This window comes from Triplophysa dalaica, chromosome 6 (genome assembly GCF_015846415.1).
Source record: "Triplophysa dalaica isolate WHDGS20190420 chromosome 6, ASM1584641v1, whole genome shotgun sequence".
Lineage (NCBI taxonomy): Eukaryota > Metazoa > Chordata > Actinopteri > Cypriniformes > Nemacheilidae > Triplophysa > Triplophysa dalaica.
Window position 1 is genome coordinate 4,386,776 of NC_079547.1, and position 26,313 is coordinate 4,413,088.

At 38.6% G+C, this 26,313-nt stretch overlaps 2 protein-coding genes across 16 annotated transcripts in view; one reads left to right on the top strand and one right to left on the bottom strand.

Annotated features, from left to right (window-relative positions):
* The first annotated feature begins 2,747 nt into the window (after positions 1-2,747).
* On the top strand, positions 2,748-9,542 carry hyi (hydroxypyruvate isomerase). Its single transcript, XM_056749894.1, has 8 exons — positions 2,748-3,102; positions 4,194-4,305; positions 4,738-4,852; positions 6,503-6,581; positions 6,672-6,721; positions 7,916-7,985; positions 8,728-8,862; positions 9,126-9,542. Exons 1-8 carry the CDS (start codon positions 2,904-2,906, stop codon positions 9,182-9,184), a joined length of 819 nt encoding a protein of 272 aa, XP_056605872.1. The 5' UTR covers positions 2,748-2,903; the 3' UTR covers positions 9,185-9,542.
* Positions 9,543-9,694: 152 nt separating this feature from the next.
* The window catches only part of szt2 (SZT2 subunit of KICSTOR complex), a 71,657-nt gene continuing 55,038 nt past the window's right edge, over positions 9,695-26,313 (bottom strand). For 11 of the 15 annotated variants that reach the window (XM_056749876.1, XM_056749886.1, XM_056749885.1 and 8 more), the window contains 9 exons: positions 24,508-24,582; positions 23,199-23,264; positions 16,870-17,083; positions 16,581-16,764; positions 16,377-16,499; positions 15,725-16,250; positions 12,480-12,593; positions 11,019-11,087; positions 9,695-10,341 (listed from right to left, as the gene is read on the bottom strand). In XM_056749876.1, the coding sequence (XP_056605854.1) occupies positions 10,198-10,341; positions 11,019-11,087; positions 12,480-12,593; positions 15,725-16,250; positions 16,377-16,499; positions 16,581-16,764; positions 16,870-17,083; positions 23,199-23,264; positions 24,508-24,582 (1,515 nt within the window). In that variant the 3' untranslated portion in view covers positions 9,695-10,197. The remainder of the gene's footprint in view (positions 10,342-11,018; positions 11,088-12,479; positions 12,594-15,724; positions 16,251-16,376; positions 16,500-16,580; positions 16,765-16,869; positions 17,084-23,198; positions 23,265-24,507; positions 24,583-26,313) is intronic. The other 4 variants (XM_056749887.1, XM_056749888.1, XM_056749884.1 and 1 more) reach the window with 1 other exon arrangement.

Genomic DNA, 26,313 nt, shown 5'->3' on the forward strand with positions numbered 1-26,313 from the left:
TACAATTATCATCTTAACCATAAAATGGTTGTCAGATTTTTAATAAAAAAAAAAAAGAATAAAAAGCGGTGTGGAATTATTGGCCAATGTGTGGTTCGTTCATCAAACTGGTAATGTAAGGTCAAGTTGACAGCACTGCATTGTGGGATACAATATGCTTTGCAGTATTTTGTGTACAGCTCACTTTGGCAAATGTAGTGAATCATTTAGGTATTCCATAATGAAAGCGCAAACTACGCACGGTACAAAATGAGTGTGTTATTGTGAACATAGCCAATGTTCAGACATTACATCTCTAATCATCAATGCTTTTAATGCGTTTAGAGTGGATTCTGGTAAACTCCATATGGAAAACGGCCAATTGGAAGTACTTAGAGATTTAGAGACGCTCTCGTCTCATATCTAATGGATGGTCGACGTGGCTGCGTTAGGGAGTGATAGTCCCGCCGGGGATATAAAAAGGCAACTACTTTCAATAATGTCAGCAACTTTTTTCTGAGTCACTGCTGCTTCTGAATCATTTCTGTTGTTGATCTAAATTTACGGAATCTGTCCTTGCGTCTTTATATTCCAGCAGGGTTGTGAGCCCAGGTGGTTCATTAACCCTGCCTGACCGGCATGCGCATCTTGTATTGAATGTGTACTATAAACAAGATTGAATGGAACTTAAGACACTAACATAAGATTACATCACCTTTAAACAAGTATGAGAAGGCTTGGGTGTAAAACACATGCTATAAAGTCTATTCTAAATGGCATTTATTATGAAAAGTCACAAAATGAGCAAACAAGTGGCATTAAAGGACATGGGTTACAAGTAAGTTATGAAATATTAAACACACGGAGTGAACACACACGTGGATGTTGCATCAGGCCGTTATTTAAACAAAATAAACATGTTCACGTTCATGTTCAAAAATAAACAAAGGATCTAGATGTCCAAATAATAGTGTGGTGTCCGGGTAAGAAGATGCTTTTAGTACAACATAAATCATTTTTCCGTTAAATCCCAAAACAAAGCAATATATAGAGAGAAGGAAATAATAGCATTTTAATTGTTTATTTGAATTCTCTATTGTACACAGTATTTTAACAGACTTGTTTCTTGTCACAGAGAGCTCCAGCAACAATAAGAGAGAAAAGCATTAGTGAATGTACCAATGCAAAACAAAAATGTATCTTAATTCCTTTTCTAAATATGTTTATGTTTCTTTAAAATATAATTAAGGTATACATTAATAATGATAGGATTAATATCGCTTTTCTCTACAAAAACCTTATGGGCAATTCCAAAGCTATGGATGTGAAATTTTGGTTATGGACGTGACATAAAAATGCTCGGAGAATGAAATTGTAACGATTACTTTAAACCATCTGTTTATATTTTACTGAACCCTTGTTGATTGTTGAGTCTAAACATCAAAAAATCTCAGTCTATGAAAAAAATATATATTTTAAAAAATAAACATGCGTCATGTGGCAAAAAAAGATGCGTTTTTTGGGAGACGACAACCTTTGTAGTAGTCCAGTCAAATAAAATGGACAATCCTGAACCAATGAAACCCATAGAGTGGAGAAGGGATGCCTCTTTATAGAACATAAAATAGTTACTTTATATTCATTTTCATGTGTCCATTTATGTGGAATATGTAGGGTTAAGGATGTGACAATCCTGAAAATGGCTCTTACCTGACTATGAAAAATCAAGCACTAAAAATAAAACAAATGCTTTACAAATTTGAAGAGAGATCTCACATGGGTATTTCAACCACCAAATGTTAAAATCTGTGCTGTACCATAGTAAAAACCGCTGGCAAAACATACTTTTTTCGTGATAAGGTTGACATTATACATAACAGCAGTTCTATTGTGAAAGAGAATATTTTTCTATGCTAGGTAAAGTATTAGCTACCTTAAAAATGTACCCTTTCAATTCCAACAATGCCATATATTATCTGTTAAGTCAGCAATAAAAAATACAATGTAAGTGAGTATACAGCCAATATATACAAGAGGGTTAAAACATGTTGTGATCCACAAATCGATCAAGCCAAATCTCCGAAGGGAAGAAAAAACAGAATAACAATATCAAACAGTCCCCAAACGATCCCAGTAAAGGTGGTTTGATAAATATGTGCATACACTTCTGTGAGATACACAGCTCTAGGTTGGCTGGGCTTTTTAAATACTGTCAATATATCATGTACACCAGAAAAGAAGAAAGGATTTGCAGTTTCAGCGTTTTCTGCATTCCTCATTGTTATCATTCTCAAACACATTGGGCTCGCCACCAGCATGTGTCTTAAAAGACTTCGTGAACACACCTGTTTCTGTAAGCTTTGAGGAAAGTGCATGAAAGGCAAAGCTTGCAAAATCTGTGAAAAATTGCCAATTCAAAACCTATGGATGAAATGGAGGTCCTTTATCAGTGTTTATAGTATGAAGGTTCAAGTAAATTGTACTACTGTATGTTTTCAGGACAATTAAAGAATATTTTTCCTTTATGTAATGGAGGCAAACATGATCACTTACTACAATAATTTTTAAAAGGGGTGTTTGAAAATAATATCATTATAACAGATTGTATTTTAATGAAAGAAATAATTACAGATAATATTACAATTAACATTTAGAAATATATTATTATTTCTAATTAAAATAAACACAAGAAGCCAGTGGGGCAAAAAATTGTCGTATGAAAGACGCGCGCTGATGCGCACGCGCAGACTCACGTCACGTGACTGATCAGCAGACTGGCGAGCGTAAACATTCAGCACGTGTTCAGAGCGCGCAATAATCAATAGAGTGAAACATGAACGCGACTGGACCTTGTTCCCTCAGTTAGTCATTAGGTTCTTATCACGTGTTCATAGGCACCAGTCTGTTCTGCTACAGAGTTTTAAATGCCGGCGTTGAAGTTTAGTGCTAATATTTCATGGCTCTTCACGGAATTCCCAGAGTTCGCGCAACGGCTGCGCGCCGCCGCCTCGGCGGGATTTCAAGCTGTCGAGGCGGCGTGGCTCTACGACTCGGACCTCACGGAGCTCAAGAGAGTTAAAGACGAAACGGGGCTCGAGATTGCGCTCATAAACACACCCCCGGGTGAGAGAAAACGGACTTAAAACGATTGAGTCACTGAATGATAGATAGATAGATAGATAGATAGATAGATAGATAGATAGATAGATAGATAGATAGATGGATAGATGCAAATGCAGTGAGATAAGAAAGGTTCTCTGGTTCCTGCATCTGCTACTTAAAGGTCATCTTTGGAGGGTTCTTCATATGGACAGAAATAGCTGAACGTTCAGTTCAATGGTGACAGTTATAATGATGCTTTATATGCCGCTAGAGAAATGTCTAATGGAACAGGTGAGACCTTTCTCAGCTCATGTGGGAAGCATCTACTAGTTACACTGATGTAATGCAATTCTGCTCGAATAGTCTTAGAACAGTAAACCAACCAGTTATTTCAAATCCCTTTATTCCCGAATAAATACAGGAGGTACACACACACACACACACACAGACTGATCAAATGCTGAAATGTACAATAAAAACTAATTCTATTTAATTTCCATTTCACATATTAAAAATTAAACACAATGTCAATGTAAAATTCACAATAAAACTGAAAAACAAATTGTGCATAATTCATTGACACCCCTATGATGACATTGTCTTATGGTATTTATAGGATAGTTCACCCGAAAATAAATGATTTTATCATTTGCTCTCTCCCATGTCATTTGAAACCTGTTGATGGCTCTTTCCTCCGTGGAACACAAAAGACGCTATTTTGAAAAATGTCTCCATACATTAGGAATCAATGGGATCCAATGTTTTAGGTTACCGACATTTTTCAAAATATCTTCTTTTGGGTTTTTGAGAAGAAGGAAAGTGAAACAGGTGTGTAATGGCATGAGCTAACTGCTGAAAGAATGTTTATTTTTGGGTGAACTATCCCTTTAAATACAGTGTGCTCTCTATGCAGACCAAAATATACATATTAAGCATAGCGTAGATACTACTGTACATACCACAGTAATACACTAATGTAATTGCATATGTAGCATCTGATTTCTTCTGATAAAGATTATATTGGCAAAAAACGTTCTTTTGCTGCTTTGCAGTGCAGACATTTTCAGTCAGGGGATGCAAATCAAGCTTCTTTTGCAATTTTTATCCTTCAGGAGATTTAAAGAATGGAGATTTGGGGTTGGGTGCTGTTCCCGGGAGAGAGCAGGAATTCAGACGAGGTTTGGATCTGGCTGTACGGTACGCCAAAGCCCTGGACTGCAGAAGGTAACACTGTGTGGCACATGGTGATGCATTTAATGCATAACATAAATATAATAGAGCCATAACGTGTGGCTGATTTATATTCACCGTGGATCATTACCATACGCTTTACTGCTCTATCCGTATTATGTAAAGCATAAAACATCACCTCCCACTCTGAGGCGATATAACGGGAAACAAAGCACAAGGTTCACATCGTGATGAAAGTCTAGACTTGAAAGTTTATGCCGTCGCTTGCTAAAATGGTTTCAAATACACCAAAATAGTTTCCTCACAGTACAGCTCTGCCCTAGATGTCTGAACGTCTTATCTAAAACATTCACATCCTCCGACGGGAACCTCGTCATCTCTATCAGATGCGATTTTGCAGACCAACAGATGTTTAAGGGCGTTTTACCTCTTCTGAGACGAACTTCCGCTAATGTTTCTCTTCAGGATCCACTTGATGGCGGGGAGAGTGCCTGCGGGGGCGGATTGCACCGCTGTTGCCATGGAGATGGAGGACACTTTCGTTGCGAACCTGAAACATGCGGCAGGTGTCCTCTCAAAGGTGACCCCCCCCCCACTTACAGCTTTATAATGCGTGGCTTGGCAAAAATCTGATTTTTATTTTAATGTAAAAATAAAGTTTCTTAAGTTTTCTCGTGTAAAATAGTCAAATTAAAACTTCAAGAGGAAAAAGTGGGTAATTCAAATTCTGTCATCATTTTGTCACTCTCATGTCATTTCAATCCTGTATGACTATTTTTCTTATGCAGAACACAAAAGAAGATATTTTGAAGAACGTCGGTAGCCAAACAACATTGGCCTCCATTGACTTCCATTGAATGGAGAAACAAAACCAATGAGACATTTATCAAAATATCTTCTTTTGTGTAACACATAAAAAAGAGTCACTCACAAGTTTTGAACCACATGAAGGTTAAAAAATATGAGATTTGTTTTGGGTGGGGGATCGAGGTGCACGTGTCAAGGATGACAGCATGGCCTGAGGATCTGGAGCGCTGTAGTCTGGGTCAATAGTCCAGCTCTGACTCTAAACACTGACGTGTATTAACACTGTTATGTTAAAAGAATCTATAAGCTGCATGGCTCTAAAAAACAAACCGTGTGTATTTTACAAAACCCTTCCAAGATTGTTTAGGAAGATTGTTGCTAGACCTAACACCTTGTTAAAACAAGAACTAATAAATGGCAAATATTTTCTGAGGGTCTTTGATATGTCCGATGTGGAATCATGAATAATTGATTTGGTTCAGCATGTTTTCTGTGTACGAGAATCAACAGCAGCAGGTACATTGAGCTGATTTATCGTTTCCCGCAAATATAATCCCAGCGAAAATACAATTACACCCTTGCCTGTGTACTTCAAACAGCCTGTAAAACATGTTTTCATTGTTTATATGCCACTTTAGATGCTCCATTTCTCACTCGATTTTATTATTTTCTTTATTATATTTATTAACCCACTCCCTCTCACAGCTCACTCTCATGAAACTTTCCGCACTTCAATGGCGACACTCCATTCTCTGGAATAGGGAATGTTTGTAATTTTGTGTATAACAGCAACATCGACCGATAAAACACACACTCATGGGCATCATATGCTGTTTCACAGATTAAAGGCCCCTTCACACCTAGAATGATAAAGATAACTGTACTGTATAATGTTAAATATAGACTGTTTCAGTGGCAACAACATAAACAAATGTTATGTGGCCCAACATCATTTCCGGTAGACCTCCACAAAGAATCAATAACTGTTGAGTAGCTTAAATTGTATTTGATTCTATTAATATACAATAAAATCGTAATATTCATTTAAAATTAATACAAGATAAATTGTTATATTATAACCAAGGTGTGGACGTCTGATGAAACCGTCTATATTAGTGCTTCACAAATTGACAATAACATTATGTTAATAAAAGCTCACGCTTTAAACGTGTGTCTTTTAAATTTGGATAGATTTTGATTGGCTGACAATGTTTTAATGTTCATCTGCTTAAAAAAATGCTAATTATCCTAATGATTTTTTATTCGTGTTTTGTGTTGAACCAATATAATTTTTTCATTTCCATGTTATAGTTGTGGTCTGGATTCTGCTGTTCTCTTAAATTTAGAACGATGTTTGAATGTTATCTTCTTTGTTCTTGGTTTGAAAAAGTCTTAATACTAAACGACTATTTTCCTTTTGTAGGAAAGAATAATTGGCTTGATTGAACCAATTAACACCCGCATAACAGATGCAAGATATTTCCTGAACTCCCCTCATCAAGGTAATATATTATTCTATTATTTCTCGGAATTACAATATTGAATTTATTCATTCAAAATTACGGTTTCTTCCTTAATGTAAATTTCCACAGCCGCTGTGATTTTACAGAGAGTCGGTCAATCCAACATCAAACTGCAAATGGTACGTGTTCTGTATTCTACACATCTCAAGCTTTTTTTTATCCATTAAGGAAAAGTGTGCTTTTTTTAAAGACATACGATTTTATGTCGTACAACTTGCAATCCAAGAGGCAAACAGATCCAGTTGATTTACTTTAAATGAGTCATATGACTCGGCTAAAACAAATATTATCGTTCGTTTTAAATGTAATGCAATGTGTATACACGATTTAAGGATAAAAAACGCCGTATTTTTCACACACCCTGCATGTTTGTATCTCCTCTTTGCTCCGCCTCTTTGAAACGTGAAGGTTTTTAACAAAGCTCATTGCTCTGAAAAGCAAGGTGTGCTATGATTGGCCAGTGAACCAGTGTGCAGTGATTGGTTGAATACTGCAAACGTGTGACGGAACTGTATCACCTCTTACCATATTTGGAACATCAGGTTCCAAAGCAATTGCTTTTAGATAGAATGCATCTTTTCTTCCAACACTTTGATTTTTGAAATTTTATGTGTCTAACACACCAAAGACAAAGAAAAACACGTGTGCGCCATTAGACCCCTTTAATAAACATAGTAATGGCATTATGTGTCTCTGACTGTAGCTTGCTGAAGTTGTTAGAGCAAGTTAGGAGTAAAAATCATGGGTTCGATCTCCAGGGAACACACATAATAGTCAAATGTATTGATTGGATGGACTGTAAGCTACTTTGGATAAAAGTGTCTGCCAAATGGTTTCATTTGAAACACTTATCAACACGCTACCAACAACTCAAAACATTTTTACAACCGCACAACAACTTCCTGGCAAGCGCTACTAAAACTTTAACAAGAAAGTAGAATCTATCTGTTGTCTACCTGGTGTTTCATGGTACTTGAACATTGTGTTTGTACTCACTAGTGAGAAAGAACGAGATGACGTGAAGGTATTTTAAGTTACATAATTATAAAACAGGCCAACAGCAGCATGTCGTCCTTTTAGGAAAAAGACATTTCTTACAGCACTCTTGGATTTCTCACCTAAATAAATGATGTTTTGGGACAGCGAGAGCTTTACGCAGCAGTCGGTAGCTGTGACTGCTGAAGTAACTTATTCCCAGCGCTCATCTGATGTGCGTCTGAGGAAACAAAAGCCATAGTGATCACATGATCAAGTCCAAAGTGGAAAAAAGTAATATTATCTTCAAATGATAAAATTGTCTTCTGTGGTTTTAGGACATCTACCATTGGCAGATCATGGATGGCAACTTAACACAAAACATACGGAAATATTTACCATTGACAGGTAAGAGTGGGAGCTGTAGTAAAGAATAACACGCTCATTTTCATTACACACAATTCTGGTCTTGGTGTGCACGCACATTTAGTCAAAATATGTAATATCTGGCTCCGCCCCTGAAATGACATTCCTATTGAGATGATGTCACAGATCACTCCAAACATCTGTCATATAGAGACAATTGATTTGATTGGATCAGGAATATTTGGTTACTATTTTTTTGGACTGCCCGGAGACAAGCCGTGCTCAGTTATTATATTTTGATGAAAGATTACATAAACATATATTTTTGCACATTTATGCACCAGATTATGTACGATTACGCCATAAACCTTATGAAAATAAATTGGATTTGTTTATTTATCATAATACTACTTTTTGGAAAAATACATAACTATATTCTTTAATTGATGATTTTAGTGATCATCAATCTCTCAGATATGTGTCCAATAGGGCAAGCCTTTGAGTATATATTTAATGCTGTATTATGTACAGTCAGCTGAAACAAGACCTGATCGTCCTGTCAGGGTTTATTTTCCGATACAAACCGCTGAATGGTCATTACCCCTTACATCATGTCTAGAGGACTTGAAAAGGGATTATTTAAGTGTTCTAGATTTTACTTTGCTCACGGTTATTGTTTTAACAAACAATATCATAATATCCATAGATCCTAGCATAGATCTGGGCCAGAAACAGCAAAAGTGTCAGTCATTGTGTCAGTGGACTTCTTATGGTTTTGTTGCAGGTCACATCCAGATTGCTCAAGTCCCTGACCGTCACGAACCTGACAGTGATGGAGAGGTGAATTTCTCTTACCTCTTTAAACTTCTGGAGGAACTGGGCTATCGGGATTATATCGGCTGTGAATATAAACCACAGCGTAAGTACTGACATGCACTAAAAAGCTATTTTTGCATTTATTCATTATATGCATTTAAAGATTCACACGTCAGAGTCCAGATCACAGCTTAATGTACATTATGTATTATTATTTGTATCTAATCTATCAATTATAGTAGCATTAGTTAATGTGTTTTTCCCATTATTTGACAAGTTATGAGTTAGTCTGGGGTTCTTATCTTATGGTTTGGTGTCAGAATGTCATTCTTGACTTTACTCATGTTGAATATTATGGTTCTTCAGGCTCTACAGAAGCAGGTCTGGACTGGGTGAAAAGATACTGGAACAGCCACAAGGACTAATATCACTTTGAAGGTCTTGTGATGTTTCACGCTAAGCATTTGTGTTTTTCAATTGACACCTTGTATAAAAAATAAAATCTCGAACATAAAAGTGAAAAGCAAATTCCCACAGTTACATCGATGTCATTTGTGTATGATGTTCTGTAACGTCGTAACATTCATTTTAACTTTAAAGAAAATCACTTAAACGTTTTAATTTAAGATTTATTGTTGAGCAGTTCTCTTACAAATCTGTCTCTATATACATAATGTACATAATTCAACAGCTTTAGAAATTTGAAATGAAATGAAAGATTCTCACATCATTGAGAATGAGTCCAGTGTGCTTACAGAAAACAATAAAACACATTTTCATTCACCTCAGTTTTTTCAATTACAGGAGCTTAAAAACAGCCCGATACATTTAGTTTCCTTCACGCGACGTGCATGTCATTCTACAATCGCAGCATCATTTTGTCACAGATGTTGTGGGGTAGTGCTGTAAACAAACGTCTGCCTTCAACATCATAAAGAAATACAATTAAAGGCACTTCCAGGGTGATAAAATGGCAGTACAGACAATTATGAAGCATAACTATGGGATGAGAATCAACTAACTGGTTGTGAGCAGGATCTAACACACACGGCCTAGTGAATCACAACACAACTTTCCCATCGGCAACCGAGAAGAGATGAAATACACAAAAACACACGATGGCTTTGGCAAAGCGTTTTCATGCGCCAATACCCACCCACCGACTAATCGCCCTCGAATCAACAGGGCAGACAATTTAGCTGCATTTCTGTACGAGACGTGGGCGATTTAATTGCTTTAAAGGCAATGTGCCGGGCGACTCGACGCACATTAAACACACGGGACGCGTTCAGGAAGGTGACTGGCGGCCTGATCCGAGCGTCTCTGCCAGGAGGCACAATGATTTCATATCAGAACCGACTGCTTTAACGCACTTCTGTTAACCTGTGTTATTTCGACAGAGCCTGCCGGTGGACTTAACTTTAACAAACACGCAGGTTTACAGTAGACCAGTCCAGAGGTTGTAGCACGCTGTGTTGATGACAGACTCCAGATGGTGGTACATGGAGACCAGCTGTGGAGGGGGGCTGCTGCTCGGCTGGCTCTGTGCGGGTAACGGCTCCCTGAAAACCACCTTCAAACTCTTGAGAGCGGAAGGGAAGAGGGAGTGAAAACATGAGCTTACTGCCGGCATCAAAACATGTTTATTATTGAGTACATGTTTTAGTAAACCAGACAGGCTCTCTACATCTAACTTATATCTGAATGTGCTGCTACCGGCTAAACAAATCAATCAAAATATCGTCGCTGTCCTTTCCAAACCTGGGATGTCCAAATTTGCTTTTTTCCAGGAAAAAGTAAAAATCACTTTTTAAATGATTAAATACTGTGTTGTCAAAGTTGACAAGCAATTTTAATATATATTATTAGTAAGGTAACATAAAGGCTGATTAAAGTGAAAATTCTGCCATCATTTACCCTCAGATTGTTCATAACCTGTATAAATTTTGATAATGTCAGTTACAAAACCGATCTAAGTAGTAAATACTCATATTAAAAAATATAATATAAAATATAGAGACACAAGGTTTCAGAAGGACAGCAGTGATATTATAGTGCATGAATATTTATGAAACTTTGTCAAAGTGCTCTTAAATGAAAGTTAAAATTCACCAAAAATTTTCACTTATGAATGGGAGAGAATGCCCGGACTGTGTCGTAACCGTGTTTACCCGAATGAATTCTCAACTTATTCAAGTAACTTCTCAAAATGTTGCAGTCTGTTTAAAGTCTGTGCCAGGGAAATATTTAAGAACTCACCGTTTTTCCTGCCTGGGCATCGAGGAACACCAGAACAAAACAGTCGGTGAACTTCTGGTTCAGAACAGCCTGAAAAATAAGGAGTGAATAAACATCATTTACAAATCATAATTCTTAAATTGTTTCTTTCATGGTTACGTTTAACTCAATTTCCCAGGTTTTGTGTCTTTGATGGGACAGGATAGTAGAGAGCAGACAGAAAAGTGTTGGGCATATCGGCAAAGGACCTTCGAGGTGGGAATCAAACTCAGGTTATCATCGCAAACACTGGGATGCATTTTTTCCAGCTAAGGAACAATGAAACACTGACAGCCAATCACGTTCCCTTTGAGTTCACAATAAAAATGGGATCTTCCTTTGCTGTGGACGCTAATACAGTAGGTATGTTTGTAGTACTTCGTGTGAAGACATTATCTTCAGACCTGTGGATCGATGTGATGATTATTCCCTGTAAACATTTATGAATCTCTTCTCACATCCAGTTCTGCAGCGATTATCTTATGTTCCTGTTCTTTTGTCTCGAGTCAGTGAGGTGTCATTAACACATCCATTCTTGTGCTTTACTGGGACATAAAGAAGTCAAGACACTTCATTCTAAACGTTGCTTTTCCTTTCCCATTAAATTCAATGAGTTCTTCCAATAAAAAGTCAGCCTGTTAGAATAAAATATGTCTGATTGCTTAGAAGTAACAACACATTTCTACTCAAGTCACATGATTAGGGAATCTTTCCTTCAATCCAAAAATGTAACACTCGCAATAAGAGGTTTGTTCAAAATGGGTTAGTGGCAAATGGCACTAAATATAGCTGCAAGCAAAGATCAAAAGTCAAGCACAAAAAACTGGCATAAAAAATTTACGGAGTATTATGTAATATATCAAGGGGCAAGCTGGTACTGCAAAGTTGAGAGAATATTCGGGTTTTGACTAATAAAAAAACAGCAAAAATTCTGCATGTTTGGTGTCTTTATTCATGTTTTTACAGGAACTAATTTTGAAACCCAACTTGATTAAAATCTCATGTGATCAACATTTAGTAGAATCTGTTAGGTGGGAATTGTAACACTGGATTTACTTCATGAACCAAAGAAAAGTGAGTTCGTGGACCAAATACTTAAATCTGCAATGTGTCACTTTTTCCACATACAGATACTTTCTTATATATTTGTTTAATATGTAGACAGCTATGAGTCCCACCGGTCCATTCATAAATCATTGTTAAGTTCATCTGGACAGAACTCATTAGTGCTATTAAAACATTCTGTCCAGCCTCACACAACAACATTGGCTCAATCAATGTAAGTCTGGGCCGGCCCATCTGTTTGTCTGACTGCTGGCACAAAAAAATCTGTTTTGCATTTCATTTGGCAATGCTGAATGGTTTTCTGATAGTATTTCAGAGATAATATATACAGATAATAATCCTTGGTGCATGTTTTGGGTAAGGCACCACATCTCTTACCAGATACTGAATCCCACCGTCGTCTTTAAAATGCCTGCAGTTTTGTGGGAAGCGCGAGAGCAGAACTTTGATGAGCGTCTGGTACCAGGCAGGACTCATGTTCAGGAAACAGTCCTGTAACACAATCGCGACAGTTAGAGGAGAGCAGACACAAGTGATCTCACTGTGCACTGCAGTTGATGAGATTGCAGCCGTATGGTGAAGGGAAACATTATAAATGAGTGTGAATACTTAGATGTGTTAAAGGCACTCAAGTTGTTTTGGATAAAAGCATCTGCTAAATGAATAAAAGTAAATTCTTTGAATAACCTGCTAGTGTTACATGGAAAAATCTCATGTGACATAGAAGTGCGTAAATTAACTTCTAATTTGTGTTAAAGAGTTTACTTAAACGTTTTAAAAGGGTTCTAGAATAATCCAGCTACAGTGGAACATTATTTCAAAGCCGCTGAGTGTGCCAAACCCATTATTACGTTCGTATTTGATTTCATACTGGAAGTCATTGAGGAAGCTGTTGACACAGCTGGTTTCATATTGCGTCTGTGACCTGATGTAAATTTTTAAAAAGATGTAATTTGCGGTAACTTTCTCCCGGTCTCACATCTCAGGGGGAGCACGTCTCTACTTGTATTGGTTTGACAGCGGTATACATCATCCAAACGCTCGGATTAGCATTAGCAGCGGTAGCACAGGAGCCGCCCGGCTCGGCAACACTGACTAAGCAGTTCTGCTACTGTGAAGGGAAGCAGTGTGCGGAAAACAGAAGAAATGACACCACACTGAATGCAGGTTTTGATTGACAGATCTTCACGGGGGGAAATCACAGCTCTCAGTGGCTACAGCTTTAGAACATAAACACATTTACAGGTTGGCAGGCCTCATGCGGGGCGTGCCACAGGTGGGGTCGGCTTGTGGGAGGGGGAAACATCGCTTCTGATTCTCACTGAGTTTAGATCAATGCGTTTTTGAGAGGCAGAGATGAAGTGTGGAGAGATGGGGAGGAGATGCCAATACAACTCTAGAAATCCTGAAGGTGGAGGATAAGAGGAAGGTGCTGAGGACGATTAGTACTTCAGTCACAGATGTCCCTGCTCTTCACAGCCAATACAAAGTCTCTCCACGCTCTTCACAAAATTAGCATTCTGATATTACTTATTGTCATGAGCAATTATGAAAACTACAGTACATAAAACTACAGTGGGTATGTTTATGAGTTTATGGGACCCAGCAAACACAGAACGTTCCTCTAACGATAGTTCTTGTTTCGCTTTTGGTTAATATTGTACGAATGCTCTTTTGAGGTTTTATTTTTGTAACCATAAAATAACATTACCAGAACGTTGCAGGATGTTTTTTTTTTAAATGACCTAAAAATAACTTCTACAGAACGCTCCATGATGGTTATTATTTTGCAACCAGAACACGGCGTTCCCAGAACATTGCAGGGTATTTTTTTTAAATAGCCTATAAATAACTATGACAGAATGTTCTCTGGTAGGGTTTTTTTTGGGTAGGTTTTTTTGCATGTTTTTTTTGTGAAATATTGAATAATACAACTTTTCATATATCTGAAAATAATAAGTAAAGTGAGTTTTTTTAATAAAATAATCAAGAATTTACATGCTCTCTAAAGCCTGTGGGAACTTTGTTTTTTAGGTGTACGCGTACAGCAGAACACACAGCCTTGCCAATTATAATGCTTTTTGACTCATACGTGTACACACTGGTTTTGACGCATGCGCATTACGACATTTTGCAATATCTCTCCGGGCCTACGGGGGTCAGGTTTTCTTCAACTACATTGAATTGATGCTCCCAGGACGTGGTTGCCACCTGGTTGCTAGTGCAAGAAATGGAATGCGCATGCCCAACCTGCGTGTACTTTATACCAAGGAGAAATCTTCCGATCTCTCTCGTGAAGCCAACACAAAAGTGACTTAAATTAAATTCATCGACTGGCCGCCAGAGACTGGCTCCGAAAGAGAGAGATAAAAACATGTTTACAGCCTAGTACAAAAACATTTTTGGTCTATATAACTAATTTTAGCTCGGCTCCAACCACGTCCCGCCTCTTTGCCCATTTTCGATAATCCGTGAGTGACGCGTATCTAAAATGGCGACGGCTGGCTCTGCCCACTTTAAGCTTCAAAACTGCTCATCAGAAACCTACGGGTGGCGTCACAGACACTACGTTTATATTTTATATAGTCTATGCTGTATATGCGAAGTGACAAAATTCTGGTGGTGCGCGTGCTTTTCTGATGACGAAATTTGCGTCACGCGCACTGTACGCTGTCCCAGTAAAAAGGGAACTATACTCCAGGCTTAAGGGTTAAAGTCTGTGCAATACAGGATAAGAATCACAGTAAAACATGTTATGACCAGACGAATGTTATAAGAAACTCTTTTCTAAAGGCAAATATGCCAAGACGCTGGCAAACACAGTGAGTTTTATTGGCAGAAACGTTGCATTTAACAGCTGCTGTGTAATCGGGTCACGCACAAGCGCCCTGTTGGCGAAGGACAGACAGTGTGAATCTGTGTGTGCATGTTGATCCACAAGGGATGATTTAAAGCGTAAATAAGGAAGGCAGTGTAATTTTAAAAGGCACTAATGAGCTGATGTTTATTGCAGTCTGCTGATGAGTAAGGAGCAGGTTTTCCCCGAAGAGTCGCGCATTAGCATGCTTGCATTCAAACACCTATCAAACGAATGCACTAATCGTCAGAGCATCTTGAATAAACCGCAGCGAAAACAGAATGCCATGCAGCTTCCAGCAGTCTGATATCTTACGTCATACTTCAGTAAGCACAGTTAAAAGAAGTTTTTACAAATTTTGTGTATTTTACATAAACTCAGATATGTTATATTGATATACTAGCGCTATTATGTAAAATCAAATGAACTCGGCGTAAAGGTGGCTAGATTTAAGCTTCTGGCAAACACTTTTCTCAAAAACAACTGACAGTGCATTCAAGCTATACATTTTCTATCAGTATGTGTGTTCATTAGGATTCAAACTTATGATATTTGTGTTGCTTGCAATGGTAGAGCTACTCCTTCATAAACCCAGACCTAAGGTCCAGCATGCAGTTTCAAACAATTTGGTGCTTTATAAAAGTTTCATCCCCTTTTGTGGAGTTGCCTGCCAAAGCACGGTGAGGAGAAAGGAAACAGAAATCTGGACATAAAAGATGTTCTCAGAGGTGGAGGAAAGCATAAAGTATGTGGTGTGTTTACATACCAGCTGCGGGTCGATTTCAGAAACGGATCGGCTCTGCACGGCATTCAGCAGCTCCTCCAGTTCACTGAAAGCCAGCCTGCTGAGTTTGAGTTTATCCAGAGCCAAATGCTCCCCGTGAAACAGCCTCCTCCACAGATTGTCCCTGCGGCAGTGTCCCATGGCCTGCTCCACGCTGCTCTGAATCTGCCTCCTCGCTGTCATCACTTCAGAGTTCAACAGAGGGAAGAGAGGAGACAGGTAGAAGAGCCCGTGAGAGTCCTCGCTCTGACCCTCAGACGGGAGAGACTCCGTTGGCTGAGACTCGGGGCTGGTCGCAGGGGTGACGGGAGTGGTCGTGTCCTCCCACAGGTCCAGTTCGGACTCCCTCGCCACCACGCTGCCCGAGTCCATTCGTTCATTAGCGGCGCGGCCGCTGAGGTCACTGGGGTCACGATAGATCTGTGGAAGCTTCTTAAAGCGCCGCATGTCGGCGGTCAAACGGGGGAAGAGTTCTCTCTGACTGGTCATAATCACGTAAAAACCCAACCTGAGACAAAAAATTACAAACAGAAGAAAACAAAACTGACCTCATTGCGTATATTCACATTTCACAATTGTTATGTTGGATATTTTGTTTAAGGGGTCTTAAGGGGTTGTTTGGGGCTGTGCAAACCTGAGCAAATGTCTCTCTCCCTCGGACTGCTCTTCAAACGGAGCAGCATTATGACACACGAGCAGCGACACGTCAAAATCGTCATGGTGTTGTAAACCTTCGAGGTCTTTGTAAGAGCCGGAGCTAAATGATAATATTTCTATTACAATAGCTACTAGCATAGGAAATAATCATCTCTTCAGATCAAGAGACTACCAAGATTACCTGTTCCACAAAGCTACCAGCGCATACTCATGCTGGTCTGAGCTTGGCGCCCCTTTTTTGTTGTCGGTGGTAACTGCAGCCTTAGACATGCGCAGGGGTTTCATCCCATATGTACCAGCGTGATCGGTGATGTAATTGTACAGCTGATGTGCGGTGATCATCCCCGTCGATATTGAAAAACATCCTAATACATGATATAAACATACATTTTGAATGACATGAGGGTGAATAAATGATGAGTGGGTGAACTATCCCTTTAAGCTTATTGGATGTTGTTAAACAAACTCACCCTGGAAAACATGGTTGCGACCAAATTTGGGTATATCTGGGTGATGTGCGATGAAATCCTCCAGAAAGCCGGTGAGCTGGTATCCCTGCCGCAGGGTCATGTGACACCCCACCAGGTACTGATGCACCACACGCAGGTGGAAGTCATAGCTGAACGAGTGAACGTGCATCAAGTCTCGAACCTTATCGCACTCCTCGGTGAACAGCATGGACAGCTGAGGAGGGGGAGACACACTGTTACTTAAAGAGCAGAACATGCCATTTCCATCAAAGGCACCAGAGCCCCCACAGGAAGACCGCAAGCGGTAGCAGGAACATCATTCCAAAACCTCTAAATCCTTATAGTGATACTAACTGAAAACCCAATCCAATACGACTCCAGAGTGATTTAAAGAGAAGCCCCAACAGATGGTCAAATTAAACCAGCCCCGCTGTAAGATTCAAACCCCCGTAGATTCCTATTCCATCTGGATCCCCAAGCCATTCCAATGGCTGTCCACAACTTTTTAGTGGTGCTCTCTTAAAATGTTCTACAATTAAAAATGTATGTACTGTGTGTAATCTTAGTCCCGCGTAGCATACTGAAGGTCTGGGAACTTTCGCTGTTTTCTTTGGCCAAGGCCCGCCCAAGAGGTAATTTGACTGACAGGTCAAGCACCAGTCATATTTTGTTTTTTGCCGCGTCATGTTTAGAGGCGTGGAAATGTCCCCGCAGTAACAGGGTACATGTCAAAACGTGTCAAAAGTAAACAGCAACAACAATGATTATAAGTTTAAGCCATGAACCTCGCATAATTAAGAATAAGTCGAGCGTGATAAATTCTTATTGCAACTGTTTAAACGCGACAGCTGACTTCTTAGATCAGACGGCTTTGTGTTGTTTCCAGGCGGGCCGTTAAAGAACGCAAAATCGAATGTCTCCCGAAAATCCTGTGAAATTCAACCAATCAGATGATGACTTCAAATGGCTGAAGTGTTTGGCTGGCAGATTTTTCTATTTAAATTACAAATTAATTTTTTTACTACATCAGACGTACATCTTGGCATATAAAACCATTTCGATATTAAGGGAGAGTTGAGTGAAATGCTGCTCTTGACCTTACAAATCTTTTGATCTCAATGCTTAAATGTCAAATTAACAAAAATGTAATCGTTCAAACATATTAGTATATTTCATTTAAAACTAAAGTTTTTGTGTTTTAAATTGGAGACGGAATTATTAAGAAATAGTCTCAGGGTGAAAACATCAAAAACATCTCACGGTCAGACATCAAGGAGTTGGCTTTTAATATGCCAAGGAAACATTTCTACAAAATGGCAAAGGATTACTACACTGAACATGCAAAACGCAACTTTGTGCAGTTTGTGTTATTCCATCGAACTAACATTTTATTATACAGATCCATATGTATGACACAGAGTGCCCATGACCAAAGGTTCTGCATACTTCAAGGTTATATGCTGGTCAAGCTATTAAAGCAAATTGGAATGCTAACAGACAGCTCACTCTCTGTGTACTTTAGACTTAACCATGAAAATACTTTAAAAAAGAATCGCATTAAATATCTGATGCCGTTTCGAACATTTACATTTGAGTCTTCAGTTAGAAAGTTCAACTGATTAGCTTGCTAGCATAGCATACCTTAAACTGGCTTGCTAACATGTGAAGACCTTTTTAGTACCTCAGATAAAAAAACGTATGTTATGATGAAGAATTATGTATCCAGGTGGATGCTGCACATTGGTGGTGGTTGAGGAGATCCCCCCTTCGATGTAAAGTGCTTTCTGTACCCTCAAAAGCACTATTTAAATGTGATTAATTATTATTTACTAGAAACATAACCAATACAAATGTTTACTCTTGCTTATAGGCTTTTGAACTGATAAATTGGGGACGCAAGATGATTTCCAGAAATCTTTTTTTTATAAGGAATAGGGAATTTGATCAATAAGAGTAACAAAACATAAAAAAGCAGTTGAGTAAAAAATAAAACCATGCAAATAAAAAGCCATCAGCCTTTGGAATTTTCTCCCCCTCGATCATGAGCCCAATGGTGATTACGTCACGTTAGGTGCAGCAAGCAAGTAACCGCACTACGTTAAACATTTCCATATGTGCACGCAGATTATTTTTCAGGCGATAAATTAAGAATAGAAAAGTTTGGGAACCCCTGTCTTAAATTATGACACTGCCGTAAATCTCCCCTAAAATGACCCTGCGCTTCAACCCCCTGCAAAGGCCTAATTACACTGCAAAGGAGCACATTTCTGAACTCCTCTCTGACTTGCCGGTTCTTTTTAAACATCTCTGATATCAATCAACTTAATAACTGTTTCCTATTTAATTCAATCAAACATCAAAGCCGTGCTCACAATATCATTAGTGGCAAATGCAAATGATGTAGGAGAGGAAAGCAGGTAGTAATTACAGTACAATGGAAGCGGGAGGGATGACGCCAGCTAAACGTTATTACCGCTGTCGCTTTCATCTTGACCGCTACCCTGGAACAGATGCAAATAAGTCTTATCAAATTAAGAGTCGGAGATTAAAAAATGCTTTGTTTGGTGGCTGCGGCTGACACAGCAAGTCCATTAGCAGAAAACGACAAAGAGTTCACGCAATGGAACCTTTCATCCTCTCTGTGAAGATTGTTTTTTTACAATGCTTGTCAGACTAAGCACTCTCAGTCCAATAGGGTGTTGAATGTGATGCTAGTGAGAAAATGTTAATAGCAGTTCTCAGTTTGCCACAATCACAGCTTGTGTAAACTTTTGAACGATAAAAACTCTGCCACATATCAGCATTCGACAATCCATTGAATCTTATAGTGAAAAATGTTACAGCACCTGAAGTCCAAGATACGTAGGCAGAGTTATGTTTTAGCATAAGTGCTGTCAAATCAATTAATCTGGATGAATCGATTCCAAAATAAATGTTTGTGTTATATAATATGTGTGTGTATGTGAAATGAAGTAAATTGTTATTTTATTTATAATACGGCACTGAATCTCATTTCTGTATGAATTGTGATATAATAAATAGTCACCTCAGTGTCCCCTTAAACAATTGACAGTTTAACTATAATTAATATAAATATTGTTTTATTAATAGAAACATTGTGCAGTGTAGTGCAAAACAGGACACATTTAACTATTGAACTGTAAGGCATCAGGTTTTTATGTTACCCACGGTAATGTGTGAAAGTGCAAGAATAGGCTAGTATAGCATAATTGGAAGTAATGATGCCACTTCATTACTGTAATGTCATGATTCTGCCTCTTTTGGTCATGTATTTCTTAGTTTTGTGGCAGGATCATGAGGGACCCACGTGTTTAGTGTGGAGAGACATGGCATTGTTTGTTTCGGCGTGACATGCACTCTCTCCGGTCTCTGCTTTGTTCCTGCCCTCTCGTTTCCTCATTATTGATTGTTAATTATTTCATGCCCTGCACCTGTACCCCTCTTGATTTGGTTCCTTATTTAAAGCCCTTGTGTTTGCTATCCTGTGCTGCTTCGTTTTGCTTGTTACTCTGATATGTTTGACTTGCCATGTGGATTTATTAGCTTGTCATGTTGAAGTGTTAGCTTGTCTTGATGCCTTATTTTCCTAGTCCTGTCTGAATCTCTTCAGTGTTTAGTTTGTTCCTGTTCTTAGATTTTTTGTCCCCTCGTGGGAAGTCTTTTGTTTTGGTCATATTTATGCCATTCTTGTTTAACCCCCATCGTGGGCTTTTGTTTTGTTTGTACAAATAAAGTTTACGTTTTTCGCGAACTGCCGCCTGCAATTGGGTTCTCTTCTTTAACATTCCAATTAATATTTTTACAAAAGTTTAATTCAAAGTCGAGAATGTCAAGAAAAAATGGCTCCCCTCTAATTACTTTGTATATTTATTGACCTTTTTAACTCCAGCATGTTATTATTTTAATTAAATGTTTACATATTATAAGGGATAAATCGGATATAATGGAAGAACTGCATCAAAATATTCAAAGTTTGCCTCAATACGCAGATAAAAACAAAAAGTGCAAGATGTTTGTCCTTACATACGCTCCATAGTCCGGTGTAATTTACATTGTTTTCAAGTGATTGTTTTAAAGGTAACAGCCTGCCTGTATATTCATTTCCAACTATTTTTTGAGTTGTCTGCAGAATATAACTCTCACAGCCTCCTGCTTTATTTGTGTGAAGGCTAAGAACAGCAAATTTTGTTTTAATTTAGACCATCGAGATAGTTTTTTAACCAAGATCATTAAAGCAGGCTTCCAAAAATACTGCCACAGCAAACAAAAACAATACATTTCCGACACAAATTCTAAAAACAAACTACCCAAATACTACTTAAATCGGATCAAGCACTAGCTGTAAAGTGTATTGTACTTCATCTACCTGTCGATGAGACGATCCATTATATGCTGTGAGCGGAGTCAGTGAACACAGATTGTGAGCGGGAAATGGAAAACCCGGAGCGGAATACATGGATCTCTTGCAGAGGGATAACAGAATGCTTTCAGCAGGGATGCAAGTCCATTCAACTTCACTCATACAGCCTATCGTGCAGTTCTCCGTTGCAATCGTGCTGTGCTCGTGTGAGCCATTACATGCGTCTGCCGAAGCTTCTCAAAATTAGCGGAGAACAGAGAAGTTGCACAGATGTGCAATATATGCGCACAATTGTACAATAATAATAATCAGGAACTTCAGGGCCCCTCACATGCCAGGGCCCTATGTACTCAGTCAGCTTCCCCCACACTTGCCACGCCCCTGCTAAAAGCTACGCCTGTTAAGAAAACAAAGCATACATTTTGTGCAATTACTGCCTGTCATTTGAGTTTGTGACAAAACATTTAGCAGTGTTGACATATTGTTTATTACATCATAATATAATTCATTAAAATATTAGTTTAAAGTGTTTCATAAAGTACAAGTTGATTTTATAATGCCTACATTTTTTGTGAATAAACTCAATTTTTTTCCTATACACAGTATTTCATCATTGAGGATTTCTTTATAAAAAAGGCTAAATAGGTGTCTCGTCACACCGCTACTAATTAGCATTTTATTTGTCATTTATTTGATCTCACTGGACCTTACCATCTTTTCAACACAGACATTTAGCTATGGATGCTTTTCATAGACCTGTTCCACACTAATTTTAACACATTTTGTTTGAAAACCGATTTTCCTCCCTGTTTTTGCCTTCTGTCCACATTGAGAAAGCATTTGAAAACACACTTAAAGTATTTTGGTTTAAACTTTAAAAACAAATGCTTACAAACACAAAAAAATGTGTCGCTCTCCAGTTTGATAACGTAAATTTTCAGATACAGTACACATTAACAGTTACTGTATTGTTCGGCTCGTAAGGACATTTTCAATTCATTTTTTATTTATTTAGAGTCTCTACCCCATTGTCCATCTATCAATAAAGAAAAACTCTGTGCCTTTGCCCTACATTGCCGCGACATTACAAAGTGGTGGAAAGTAAAACAATGACAAGCGTTTTACAATTTACTCATGCACAGTACACTGATGTAAGTGTTTTCAAGACATTTGGGTGTGGATGGGCAACATTTGGAAAACGCTTGTGTGGACGAAGTGTTTTTTAAATGAAAACGTATTAGTTTGGACAAGGTGATAACCAGTCATGTGTAGAAAATCAATTGCCTTTGATAAAAAAGTGGTCGGTGTTTACGGCAGGCATATTTTTAACTCTGTTTCGACTGTGTGGGGTTCATTTTGCGATAACTAGTAGAAACACCTCACTGGATCTCTTTTTCGAAAAGCTAAGATGTGAAAGGAAAATCACAATCCATAATTATCCCACAAAGAGTAGATATGGAAGAAACGGAAAGAGAAATGGAAGGAAGATTACTGTAGCTTTCTCAACATTATCTATAATTATTCATCATTACATCTCCCAAAATAACACCAAGTTTCCTTCATGTTCCTTTAGCAAAGGGTTGCATTATTAGATCATTGCATTAGTATTACTGTATGGACAATCACCCACATAAGACAACATATCACCAGACACACAGATTCAAATTAACATTCACCAAAACCAGCGGAAGAAAATCAAGAATGATCGTCGAGCAAAGCGATCATTGGATTCACAGAGCTGTAGAAATGGCGACATGTTGACCTCCCGGAGGTCCCACAGCATCCAGGCTGCACAGACAGATACAAGGAAAGAATCATCGGATCAAGAATAAACCGCGCAGGAAGGCCGCCCAGATTTGGGGCCGTAGCAAGAAGGGGGAGGAGATTAAGGGAAAGACTGAATGCTGATTGATGGGAGATGGGCCCGCCCCCGAGAATAGAGACATACCGCAGAGTCGGAGCCCGTGGGTGCCTCGGGGAACGGCTTGCTAGGAGGTTTGTTGAGAAGAGTGCCCTGATGGAAAGAAAGGATGAGATCGGAATGGACACACACTATATGCAGGACACAAAAACAACTACACACACAAGAGAGGCAGATGCCACACAGAAAGGTTAGAGGTCAATTTACACAAAAATGAATAAAACAGACAGACGACATAGTTGCCTGTGACACGAGGGGCTGTGATTATGTATGGGGACATACATATTACAGGAAGTGACATCAGAGATAATTGATAATGGTGAGGCGTGAGGCTATTATAGATGAGTAGCAACACAATCTTTCCTGCTTCTTCTTTCTAGCCTGGGTGCTTAAAATCCAACACGTCTGCCATAAGAGATGACACTTTTGTGTTTAACACTGTAGTCTAAGGGAACTAACTTCCTGTTTGCCCTCAAACTCTATTCTCACTTAAAAGGAAGCAAATACAGTAATGATTTAATTGCGGGTTATGAGCAGCTGGGATCAAGAGACACCTCGCTGACTTCTGCACCGTGGGAGAAAACCGAAGCCTCCTGCTGACAAACATCTGGACGTTTACAAATATTTACACTTAATTACTCCTCATTTAGATCCAACATGGACCAACTGCGCATTAAATACACCATCATACTCAAAAAGTAGGAGCCACTGACCTCATCTCACTAACATGGGAGATTTCTGTCTGTTTATTCACGTACATATGCTGTGCTGTAGTGATTAATAGAAACTGGAGCCGACAAGCTCCAAAAATAAAAAACACTGTAACACAATGTCCCAACAGCAGCGATGTGACAAGATTCCAGTGACAAGCAATTTATCCGTCATGCTGAATGTGAAAAAAAGCCGTGGCGCCACACTCTCACAAATCAACCAATCAGAAGGCGTGGACGAGATTACGCGCTCTCGCTTTGTACCAAGAATCTAAAACAAAGACTTTTTCAAGTCTGCACTATTTTCATGGTTATCGTTGTAAAATTATGTCATTCAATATCTGATTCTTATTTTTAACAATACGTCTTTACGATTTTATGTTAAGTAATACACATGAGGGCTTGTAAAGCATGACAGAATTATTATGTTTAGGTGTAGTATTCCTTCACGAAACTGTCTTTGATAATAGAGTTTCTTTCACAAAGATTACAGGCAGACACATAAAACAAACGTACAGAAAGCACACTGTACATACATGCAAACTCTTACTTTTTGTTAACTCTCTCTCACTTTAGCATATACATTGGCTTTCTACCATTTATTTGTAATGCACAGTTAAAGTTACCTGAGAATTAACCGTTTGGCCCATGGGTATCCTCGAGCATTCCAATGCAAACTGCTTCACACAGAAATAAGAGCCCTGATAGAAATAAAAAAAGATAAATATGTTATTTAGAGAGACGATTAAAGCTCTGATCACCCTATTCAAGTAACCATGGTTTCTGAAGGAAACAGAAATGACCCCAAAAAGTCCCAAGTACATTTTATTTTAAAGGCAAGTGTTTTTTTTGTGATGTTTTATAAAAAAATGGCCCTGCTCTGCTCCTAAAACGACTCGTTCTGGATGATGTCATCAAGCCCTTTTGTTTTTCAAGCCCTCCAACCAGCTGTCATATAAAACAGTGGATTGTAACCTTTTTGACCTTAAAGTCCGATAATTGTCCACAAGAATATTTAAGGCCCCCCACTCCTACCCAATAAAATATTGTATAACTTTTTTATAGCTAGTAATTGTTAACAAAATAAAAACAAAATAAAACACAAAGAAATATCTTGAAAAACTTTTAAAGTCAGGAAAGGAAGGAAGCAATTGTCTATTTTTCTGTATCGTGGCATATAGTGAAAGGACTTAGAAAAAAAAAAGGGCGGTGCTTGATTACATCCACCGACAACTAGGGTTGGGAAATGAAATCGAAAGGAATGGAATTGGAAACGAAAAAATCGGATACTTGAGATTAAAATTTGAATTCCTCTTATCAATTCCTGTTTGCATATTTTCAGAAAAACATAACCTGATCTGCTGATACTTCAATAAAAGCCATTGTGAAATGAACAATATTTTACTGTAGTAAGCGGAGTTTAACTATAGTTTTTTATTTAAAAGGCACAGGAACCACAAATTAACCATAGTTTAATTAGTTACTACAGTTTAACCATGATGTAATCAATTACTGTATTACAAATTGTTATAAATCTGAAAAAAAAACCATGGTTCTATGTGTATATATACTAGTGGTGGGCCGTTAACGGCGTTAACGCCGTTAACGCAGTGAGACTATTATCGCGCGTTAAAAAAAATGTCGCCGTTAATCTATTCTCAAAGTTGGGTTGGGAGCTGGGTCTATACTACGCAAGCTATGATGACTTTCACCTTGATATTTTAGCGCGGATGTATACCAGCTTAACTGCACTGTACGGGGCGAGAACGAGATTTTTCAACTCGCGTGATTCATGTCATTCGCGGAAGCAGCCTCATCATCTCATGACCAGGGCTTCATTCGCGTCCTTAGCGCAGCCTCATCATCTCATAACCAGGGCTTCATTCGCGTCCTTAGCGCCGCCTCATCATCTCATAACCAGGGCTTCATTCGTGCGATTCGCGCAGCAAGTAGGTCTATTGGCTCTTTTCATTAACATATAAATCACTCGCGCTTGAGGCGCCATTCGCGTTTGGTCTGAACACAACATAACGTTACTGTGAAATTACCACATCAAACGTGACGTGCTAACATGCTATGAAGCCGCCGGGTTTGCTTCAGGGAATATTCATTTTTAAGAAGCTTCCCAATAGAAACATCGACAAGACTAAGGTTGTTTGCACATTGTGCAATGCGGAATTGGTTTAAAAAAAACACTTTCTCTCAAAGGGGAAGTGGTCTAGCTTTAGTTGAAACCAGTAACTTTGTATTGAGATCTAATGTATTATGGCTCCTATATGACATATCGCTTGTTGCTCCCTCACTCTTTGTAAGGCGCTTTGGATAAAAGCGTCTGCTAAATGACTAAATGTAAATGTACTGTAGGAGCTCTTCCAGTCTCAAGTACCACCTAAACGGAAATCATCCCTTAGCTAATGCGGAAGTAAACACAA

Coding starts and splice junctions, on each gene's coding strand:
- hyi (XM_056749894.1), top strand. CDS start 2,904: ATGCCGGCGTTGAAGTTTAGTGCTAATATTTCATGGCTCTTCACGGAA. Junction 4,853..6,502: donor CGGCAGGTGTCCTCTCAAAG/GTGACCCCCCCC, acceptor TTCCTTTTGTAG/GAAAGAATAATTGGCTTGAT. Junction 8,863..9,125: donor CTGTGAATATAAACCACAGC/GTAAGTACTGAC, acceptor ATGGTTCTTCAG/GCTCTACAGAAGCAGGTCTG.